This window comes from Acomys russatus, chromosome 16 (genome assembly GCF_903995435.1).
Source record: "Acomys russatus chromosome 16, mAcoRus1.1, whole genome shotgun sequence".
In the NCBI taxonomy this organism is placed as follows: Eukaryota; Metazoa; Chordata; class Mammalia; order Rodentia; family Muridae; genus Acomys; species Acomys russatus.
Genome location: NC_067152.1, coordinates 8233808 through 8243890, shown reverse-complemented (window position 1 = coordinate 8243890; position 10083 = coordinate 8233808). Strand labels below are relative to the sequence as shown.

Below are 10083 nucleotides of genomic sequence, written 5' to 3'. Positions count from 1 at the left end.
TAAAGGCAAAGCAAGCTAATTCGGTGATGCTATTCCAAAGGAAAGGCACACAGTGTTTAAGGCAAGGACACCAAGAAGCCATATCATCCCCACAAAATCCCAGAACTAAGAAAGCCATTGGAGGTCAAGATGCCTGTTTAAAAAAAAAAAAAAAAAAAGGCCAGGGTTTAGAACAGCAAGATCAGAGCTGGAGAGATGGCTCAGAGGTTAAGAGCACTGGATGTTCCTCCAAAGGTTCTGAGTTCAATTCCCAGCAACCACATGGTGGGTCACAACCATCTATAATGTGATCTGATGCCCTCTTCTGGCAGGCAGGTGTACATGCAGGCAGAGCACTGTATACACAATAGAACAGCAAGATACAAGGTAGCACCGTACACTCACATGGCATGAGGCTAGAGACCTCGGAATAAGGAGACCAGCACTCAGGACCCCCATCCCCACAGCAGAGCTATGCAAGAAACAGCCAAAAGAACCCAGGACACCTCCTGGAGAAGACACGGTAGTCTGGAAGACTTCTTCAGGCAACTGGATGCAAGGGTCCCTCTCTAGCATTGAAGGACTGACTCTACAGAGTAGCTGGGGTTCCCTTCTGAGGGGAAAAGCAGACCATTCATTGTGCAAGGCTCTCCGTGGAGGAGGTCCTAGAAATGGAAGAATGTCACAGGAAGTGTTTCCCACAGTGCTCTAGGATAGAGTCAGCCTAAAGCACTGTTACAAGGGGCTGGCTGAAGGGACTCCCACTGGAGGGAGGGAGGAAGCAGAGCTAAATACTGTATGAGGCCTGACTGGTAGAGCCTGGGGATAAACAAGAGCATCGATGGCTTCCGTGAGGCTTGAGAAAGCCATCAGAAGTCACAGATCCCATGTGTCCTTGTCACTGTTCTATGCCATGGCCAAGGCAACTATTGTGGGAGGAAGCATTTAGTTGGGGCTGGCTCACAGATTCAGAAGTTCAGGCCAATTATCAGCATGGCAGCATGCAGGCAGGCACTGGAGCAGTAGCTGAGAGCTACATCCTGACATAGGCACGATGGGAAAGACATTGGGTCTGTCTTGGGCTTGTGAAACCTCAGGTCACACACTCCCTCTTTCCAAAAAGGCCACACCCCTAATCTTCCCAATTCTGCCAAAAATTTACTCACTGGGGGTGAGGGCATTCCTATTTAAACCATCACATTCCACTCCCTGGCCCCCATAGGCTGGTAGCTATATCATAATGCAAAAATGCATTCAGTCCAACTTCAAAAGTCCCCATACTCTGTCACAGTCTCAACACTGTTTATAGAGTCCAAAGTCTCTTCTGAGAGTCACGGCAATCGCTTAAGGGTGACCATCTGTAAAATCAAACTGAAAAAGTAGCAAGTAGCTGGCATTCCTTTATGAGAGGAAGGCCTGACTATACTTCCAACACACAGTGACACAGAATATACATTAACATTCCTTAAGGGAGAAAAGGGAGCACAGTGAGGAAATACTGGACCAAGGCAAGACCAAAAAGCATCCACACGTCTAACGTCAATGTGCTCCTCAGAGCTCCAATTCCTTTCAGCTTTGTTGACTGCAACACACTTTCCTCTCTCTCTAACTACTTCCACACCTGGTTTGCAGCTTTCCTTAGCAGCTATCTGCGATTCTGGCATCTCCAACATCTTGGTGCCTCCAGAAAACTCCCAGGCTTCACTTTCACAGCTTCATGAAATGGCCTTTCTGGGCCTCCATGAAGGGGCACCCCTGACACATGAAAGGCCTCAAGCAGCTTTTCCCTAGCCCTGAGAGAGACTCCATAACCCCCTTTTTGTAACCTCAACTCTGAAGATGGAACCACATGGCTGAATATGCCAAGTTCTGCTGCTTAAAGGGGCTGAATTTTAGCCTCCTCCTTCAATTACATTTGCATCCGCTTTCTGTTGCTGGTGATCTCCTTCAGTCCGTAAGCTTTCCTTTTATTCATTTGTACAAGTTGGAAGCTTAGCTAGGCGTGGTCTTGCCCTGAGATTTCTACTCCCTTTATACCATTTAACACCAGACTTTTCTTTAAACTCTTTATCTCCTTGAGCACAGGAGTTAGTCCATTCCACTCCCCAGGGCTCCTTTGGTCTAGTACTTGTGTATTTTTCCTTGCTCAGTTTGCTCCTTTTCTTTATAGATCGGCATAAAAGTGACTACTAATAACCACAGGACACAGTCAATATTAGGCTGTCTTGAAATCTTCTCTTTCAATTCTATTAATCCAAAACTCTTCACTTTAGCTTCTGACAAGTTTTTAGGTCAAGTGCAGAAAGCAGCCACATTCTTTTCCAAAGTATTTCAAGAACAGTCTCTAGGCCACTTACTAATATTCTTCCCCTCTGAAACAAATTGGCCTGGGGACCCGCAGTTCAAATGGCCCCCAGCATGGCCTTCCATGCTCCTTTTAGGATGGCCCAGTAAGCCCTGATTAAAGTATTCAACTGACTTTCTAATCCAAAGTCCCAAAGTCTTGCATATTCTTTCAACCAACAGCATGGTCAGGCCTATCACAGCAGTGCCCTAGTCCCTGGTACCAATTTCTGTCTCAGTCACTCTTCTATTGCTACGAAGAGACACATGACCAAAGCAACTACCGCAAGAGAGCGCATTTAATTGGGGCCTTGCTTACAGTTTCAGAGGTTTGGTCTCTAATTCTCATGGCGGCTAACTTGGCGCCATGCAAGCAGGCACAGGAGCAGTAGCTAAGAGCTACATCCTGATCTGTAGGCAGAGAGAGGGAGAGACACTGGGTCTGGCTCGGCCTTTTGAAACCTCAAAACCCACCACAACCATAAAGAGATCACTGCTAGATATGGTGTCATATGCGCGTAAAACCCTCACTGGGGAGTGGGGGGGGGGCAGCTAGGCAAGAGAGTTAAAAGTTCAAAGCCAGACTGGGCTACATGGCAAAACAGTGTCTCAAAAACAAGTAGGAACCAAAAGCAAAATCACAACCTTAGTCTACAGGGAGGAAAGAACTTGTAACTGTGGTGGTGGTCGCAGTCAAGGATATGGGCCGACTCCTGGCAAGACCATCCTCCTCCGCACATGGCATGACACAGGGTGTGGACCGACTCCCGAGGAAGACCCTCCTGTACCGCATACAACATTACACTTGAAGATAAGTGCCGGGTATGGAGTCGCGGATGCTAGGGTGATAAGAAAACAAAGGAACTTTTCTTAAAAGGTTATTATGGGGTAGGGGGAGGAATCATAGCACTAAGTTTTTACTTCTTGGTGGAGAGGGTTTGATGGTCAGCATATGCACCATCTGATACATTTGTTTGGCTGTCTGAGAAACCCCCCCCAGGAAAGGACAGCTAAGTCACTCGCGCCATTGTGGGGGAAGAACAAGAGGAGAGAGACGACCTCTCCGAACGTAAACCCTTTTCTACTGCTTGGTAGCTGTGCGGCTTCAAGAGAGTGGCTTAATCTCTCTGTGGTCTCTTTGAAGTAAATAAAAGAATATTTTCCTAGATGGATTAAACACTTAGAACATTTGTGAAACTATTTTAGTGTAAAACATTTGGAACCATCCCTATGGCTTAGGAAGGAAGATGATGATGGTGAGGATGATGTCATCGATCATGATGCTATTTAAGGGGCAAAATGTAAGGGAGAAAACCTGGACACTGGAAAGGCTTAGAACTCAATTCTGCTCCAATCTATTACTTCAGCAAAATTCTTTCCCTAAAGAATTAGAGTGAGAAGTAAGGTAAAACACGTCTTGTTCTATGCTTGGCATGTAATATATGTTTTTAAGAAACATTATTATTCTCTTTCCCCTATTTTCCTGTATCAGTGTGTCTCATCAATGTGTCTGGACACTGAGACGAGAGGCAGGGACATAAATATGAATGAGATGTAGCTCTTGTTCTCAAAAGGCCTCAGAGTCCTCAAGAAAGACCTGGACACACACAATGACACTGTGCTATGACAAGAACCGTCACTGGACATCAGCACAAGTGTGTTGGGATTGTAGAGACAGAAAGACCAATCATCCTGAGGAAATCATCTCTTAGGAGGCAATGGAATTTGGAAGGAGAATTTTTCTGGGCTGACCAAAGTTCTGAAGAGAGAGGAGCATTTTCGTCAGCATAGGAGACATGCTGAGGCTGTGTGGTCACCCAGAGAGACACTAGTCTTTTCTTGGAGCCACATTCTCTGTTTCTTTGCTAAGACCCATGGATGCCTAAGCAGGATACCCTTCGTATGGAGAATGGACAGGGAAAGCAGGATAAAGGTGGTCACTTGGTCAGCCCACAGTGGCACGTTACGAGTACACCACAAGGAGGAAACAGGCCGGAGAGAAAAGTTCATAACAGCAGGTCCGACCAAAATGACTTTTGACAAAGCAGTGTAAGGATGCTGGGAGATGTCACACGCTTGTTCTAGCTGCTTTAACAGTGGCTGCACCCAGTCCTCTTGGCTACCACCTTGGCTAAAAGAGGTCCCTGAATTCCCAGGCAGGAATCCTGGGTCTAAGCCAGAAGTTTTAGAGGACGGGGTTTTTGTCTGGAGTACAGTACACTGGCACCCTCAGAATTCCCCCACCAAAGCCAACAACTAACTGGCTGACGCTTGCAGGGAAACCAGATCCAGAGCTGAATCTCAGCACTGCCTGGCAACAGTTTCTTCCCCCGGCCATATGAAAAGGACACATGAGCCAGAAGGTGGTGACTCATGCCTTTAATTCCAGCACAGGCGGAGACAGGCAGCTCTCCGAGTTCAAGGCCAACCTGGTCCACAGAGTGAGTTCCAGTACAGTCAGGACTACACAGAGAAACGTTCTGGGGGGGGGGGGAAACGGGGAGGAGGAAGAGGAGGAGAAAAAGCATGTGTGTAGCTGCATGCTTGAGTGTACATATAGACACTCATTCACATGGGATGTGTCCATTGTGTACATGTGTACATGATTGTGAATACATGCATTGTCAGTAATATATGATAGTATAATTTGTATACTTTGTGTGTGTGTGTGTGTGTCTGTGTGTAGTATACAATGTATATTGCATGAATGTGCAAAATTGTGGCATGTATGTTTACGTGTATGCTCCTTATGTGTCACACATATTTGTGCAGTTGTGTGAGTTGAGTGGGGTGTGTATATACATATGTGTGCCTGTGCATGAGGACATGTGTGCTGTGTGCGGCTGTGTGGTTGAGTGGGAGATGAGGGGCTCAGGGACTCTCTTCTCCAGAGCTCCATAGAAGGGGAGCCCTCAGGTCAGTGAGGATAGAACACCCACTCTAGTCCCGCTTGCCTCTTTCGTAGAAACCTACTGGCCATTTCACAGATGCGCCCAAACCACCACAAGCATTGTGAATTTCTCTCTGTTCCCAAATCTTCCCTCCCCCAGTGTCCTGTCCCAGAATGCTGATCCCCCACCACCTGCTGTATCAGTCTTTTCATGCTCAGGGTCCTTGCTCGGTATCTGCTCTCAGAAATATCTCAAACCCCTTTTCCAGTAAGGGAGCTCAGAGGGCTACCTGCCATAGTGATGTCTGGAAAGTGTACAGAGCTGTCCTGTGTAGGCTACATGGCCAGGCAGCCAAAGGAGCAGGATCCCAGCCCTGCTCCAGAAGCTAAAAACTGCAAGGCCCTCTGGGACAGTAGAAAATGCCAGGGCTTTGGGATCTGAGCCCTGATCCAGCTAGCCACTGCCCAGCTGTGCTGCCTTGGGCAAGCCCTGGGCATCCCTCACATCGCTTAGGAAATGGAAGCAGTTGTACCGACAAACCTCATTCAGTGCCCTGAGAGAGTTAAGGTAGAATATTTAAAAAGCAGCATCAAAAGTTTGAAAGTGCCCAGGAGTTAGAGAAAGGCTTGGGTGCTTCCTGGAGGGAATAACAGAGTCTCGTGTGTGGGGAAGCCATCCCCTTATCTACCCGCCTTTCACTTCACCTCTAGGGAGAGCTACTTTTGCCCAATGGAACACCTCCAGAGAAAGGGCTGGTGCACTTGAGAAGTTTCTAGAGTCAGAAGAGAGGGGCTGTCCCCTTGCGTCCCCTTGCAATAGTCCTTCCTATAAATTCATGCACGTGCAAATCAGAAACTACACTCATCTGTGCCCATCACCCAGGATATGTACACGCAGAACATACAGCCCATCATAGGCACTTTTCCACTTAGGACAGCAGCCGCAGTACATCACCCACAGGCAGTTTCACGAACTGAAGAGCTTGGCACAAATGCCTGTTCACATATAAACAGTTAACATCCTACACACCCCCTGCATGACACAGAACTCACACTTGCTCAAGTGCCCACGCTGCACAGCCCCTTCTCTCTCCAGCCCATCTCACACGCCCAGGCATCCCCCCCCCCCTCGCGCTTCTTTGCACACGGCTGAACATAAACACAACATTTTTACTACTCTCCATCTCTTCCACAAGCCGGCACAACCGACCACATCTGTGCTGCACCCCTCTCCCCCGCAACTCCAAGAAGAGGCTTCCCGCTCGGTGTGCAGCGGCCACAGTGGCCAGGAATTAAAATGCAGCAAGGAGGAGCCGGGAGCGTCAGCACCGCGTCTCCAGGAGCGAACAGTGCTTGCCGCGGCCGCCGCCGCCCCGCCCGCCCTGAGCCGCGGGGCCAGCGAGCGCAGTAGCAGGTGCTCAGAGCCCAGCAGCGCCAGCCTCGCGCGGCTGCTGCCCAAGTTCGCCCAGGGCCCAAGGAGGGCCGGGCCACTGAGAGAGGAGCGCAGCCGTCGCCTCCGTCACTGCCACCGCCATCGTGGACTTGGAGTCTCAAGAGGAGACCGGCCCACGAAACAGCGAGCTTCGATCAGCAGCGAGTCCGGATCAGCCCCAGGAGGTGTTCTGGGCTCCGCAGTTCCCAGCTCCTGGCGCCTGCGGAGGAGAAGAGGCCAGGGACAGCGTGGTGAGGCTTTTCTAGAGAAGATACGTGCCGCCGAGGGGAGAAGCGATAGTTCCTCGGGACCAGAAACCTTGGAGGGGCCCGGCAGCGAGCGGCTTTCCGCAGGACGCCCTGAGAAACCCTCGGTCCCAAACGACTGTAGACACCCTGCAGGACTCAGGAACTGGACTTGGGGATGCCTGAGAGCGTCTCCGCGGAAAGGCAGCGGTGAGGAAGAAGGGTCCTAGAGGAAAGGGAAGGAGGAAGTCGCCACTTGGCGACCACTCACCCCCGTACACACCCACCCCACCCGCCGAGACTGGAGCCGCGGAGCGCCTCTGGGGGCGCTCGTTCCTTGGCGCCTTCCCTCGCAAGTCCCAGTACCGCTGGGCTAAGAGCCAGACTGGTGGGGTCCCCGGGACTGTCCAAACCAGGCATGGTGGCCCAGTGGCCCCTCTCTCAGGATCAGGGTAAACACTGGGGTTAGTTGGTGCAGGGGGACTCAATTCAGGGTCCCCGAGGTCCAGAACCAGAGGAGGTCGGCGGGCACAGAGCCCAGGGATTGGAGAGGCGGCTCCCACCGGGGCCCCTCTAGAGGTAGCGCCCGGTGACTCGCATCCTCCTGGAAGACTCGGGGCTAGCAGAACCTGGGAGGCGCTCGGGAGAGGCCAGAGCCAGGGGCGGCGGGCCGAGGCGGCACTCAGTCCCGGGCGAGCGCCCGCGGAGGCGGCGGCGGCGACGCCGGGAGGGCATGCCGCGCCACCGGAGCTCCTGTCGGGCGCAGGCTTCCCTGGCGCAGGCTGCGCGCGGCTGCTGCTGCTCCCACTGCTGCTGCGGACTCCCATGGCGGCTCCGCCCGGTCGGGGCCGCCGCCGCTGTCGCCAGCCTTGGGCTGAATGAATGAGCCGGAGCGGCGGAGCCCGGCTGCCAGCGACCGCGCTCACCGGCCCGGGACGCTTCCGTATGGCCCGAGAGCAGCCGGCGCCCGTGGCGGTGGCCGCAGCCAGGCAGCCCGGGGGCGACCGGAGTGGCGATCGGGCGCTGCAGGGGCCAGGGGTCGCCCGCAGGGGGCGGCCGTCGCTGAGTCGCACTAAATTGCACGGGCTGCGGCACATGTGCGCGGGGCGCTCGGCGGCGGGCGGCTCTTTCCAGCGGCGGGCGCTGTGGGTGCTGGCCTTCTGCACGTCCCTTGGCTTGCTGCTGTCCTGGTCTTCGAACCGACTGCTCTACTGGCTCAGCTTCCCGTCACACACGCGAGTGCACCGCGAGTGGAGCCGCCAGCTGCCGTTCCCGGCGGTCACCGTGTGCAACAACAACCCATTGCGCTTCCCGCGCCTCTCCAAGGGGGACCTCTACTACGCGGGCCACTGGCTGGGGCTGCTGCTGCCCAACCGCACGGCGCGCCCTCTGGTCAGCGAGCTGCTGCGGGGCGACGAGCCGCGCCGCCAGTGGTTCCGTAAGCTGGCCGACTTCCGCCTCTTCCTGCCGCCGCGCCACTTCGAGGGCATCAGCGCTGCCTTTATGGACCGCCTGGGCCACCAGCTGGAGGATATGCTACTCTCCTGCAAGTACCGGGGCGAGCTCTGTGGTCCGCACAACTTCTCCTCAGTGAGTTGCCCTCGCGCGAACCTGCCCCTTCTGACCCCGCGCTTCCTGAGGCTCTTAGTCGGGCCCCTAGGGACTGGACACCAGGTCCCTGTGAGTGTCACCACTTCCAGCCTGGGTGCCACCGCTCCTTGGTGCCCAGGCAGAACCCGCTCTTGAATCCCCTCGGTCTTCAGGTGGTGGGAAACTTGGGCTTAGCTCTGTGTAGGAAGTCACCTTAACCTTAATGCCTTTGGAGTCTCCTTGTACAATTTCTTCCAGTGTGCGCTCCCAAACTCCTTCCTCAGTCTACTCTCTATGAGTCCCATCTCTGAACAGTGGTTCTCCTGCCCCTAACCTCACCCAAGGTTCATGGGACTCAAAACTACTGCTCTCTGCCTGGCCTTTAGAGTCCTCTTTAATGGGGCTTGTTGTCATTGGAAAGAACCAACACAAAACCCCGCAAAAGATGGGCTAACAGGAGAATCCTGCAGAGTGTCTAACATAGCTTAAGATCCTAAGCAGCATATGCTCTCGGAGTTCCACACGAAGTCTAGTCTAGGAGGAAACTCCAAGGATGTTAAGAAACACCAAAGTTATGAGCCTCCTTTGGGGCAGTGGCACCCATCTGTGAATTGGAAAACAAAAAACAAAAAAACAAAAAAACAAAACAAAAAAACGACGCTGAGCGAGCACACCCCCACCCCCACCCGGCCTTGGCCCTGTAAAGTGTTACTGTGAATCTTCCTGGCTGGGGGAATTCCCTGCAGGTGGGGCAAAGTTGCAGCAGGGTCGTAAATGCAAACAGTCAGGGCCAGGAGAAGCTGTGCTGGAGGTTTTGTGAGCCATTTGTTGTGCAGGTTCCCCCACAGTGTGGGTCTGGAGAACGCAGATGTCAGGCAGAAGGTATCTGCCTTGTGCGGTCTGTCTCAGAAGCGCTCCGGTGCCAGGCCCCAGCGTGGTGCAAGCCTGTACAACCTTTCCTGTGTAAATGCCCCTCAGGTGGGCTCCGGCTTTTCTACCAGGGCAGGGAAGGCTGGTGTGCGTTCCTGGGTAGTACTCTCGGAATGATCCTTTCAGAGGACTTTTCCTGGACTGTCACAGTCGCAACAGGTGTTGGCTTAATGCTGGTCAGTCCTAGATCTCTGATTGGCTGTTCTGGTTATTTCTTGCGAGATGCCCCTCCCCCTTCAGTCTTACTCTGTTGATTTTTGCTGAGTATAGAGTAATTCTGAGTTATCCCTCTCTAACACAGTTCATGTTTGGGGAGCTTTTCAGCGGGTCCCAAACTGTCTCATCCGAGGCCACCTGCCTTAGCAAGTGGAGAATGCTGTTAGCATATGCTTCTACAAGGCTTCTTCTAGAGCCTCAAGCACATTCCATAAAGGCCAAAGAATTCAGGGGACAACACTTGTGGTCAGTTGGAATTTGGCTGACCACTGGTGGACAACCTCTAGGGTTAGACTAAAGTTCAAGGTTACGCCTAAGTATCAGGTCTAAGCTGCATGGCACACAGCCTCCTCCATGCAATTCTGCGTGGGACGATTGGCTTACAAAGCATGTGGCCTCTGACGGCCAGGATTCCCTTCCAACATCACAGCCAACCTGAGTTAGCAACAGCTTTCATT

General features: G+C 52.6%; 2 protein-coding genes across 3 annotated transcripts in view; one reads left to right on the top strand and one right to left on the bottom strand.

The window, feature by feature from the left end:
- Positions 1-6366: 6366 nt before the first annotated feature.
- On the bottom strand, positions 6367-7716 carry LOC127200405 (basic proline-rich protein-like). The gene is made up of 2 exons (XM_051158631.1): positions 6963-7716; positions 6367-6864 (listed from the first exon to the last, which is right to left on the bottom strand). The coding sequence occupies exons 1-2, from the start codon at positions 7714-7716 to the stop codon at positions 6800-6802; spliced, it is 819 nt and encodes a 272-aa protein (XP_051014588.1). The 3' UTR covers positions 6367-6799.
- Positions 7565-10083, top strand: part of LOC127200056 (acid-sensing ion channel 2-like) — a 269275-nt gene continuing 266756 nt past the window's right edge. For both annotated transcript variants that reach the window (XM_051158114.1, XM_051158113.1), the window contains exon 1: positions 7565-8479. In XM_051158114.1, the coding sequence (XP_051014071.1) occupies positions 7772-8479 (708 nt within the window). In that variant the 5' untranslated portion in view covers positions 7565-7771. The remainder of the gene's footprint in view (positions 8480-10083) is intronic.

Coding starts and splice junctions, on each gene's coding strand:
- LOC127200405 (XM_051158631.1), bottom strand. CDS start 7,716: ATGGGAGTCCGCAGCAGCAGTGGGAGCAGCAGCAGCCGCGCGCAGCCT. Junction 6,865..6,962: donor CGCTGCCGGGCCCCTCCAAG/GTTTCTGGTCCC, acceptor TCTCCTCCGCAG/GCGCCAGGAGCTGGGAACTG.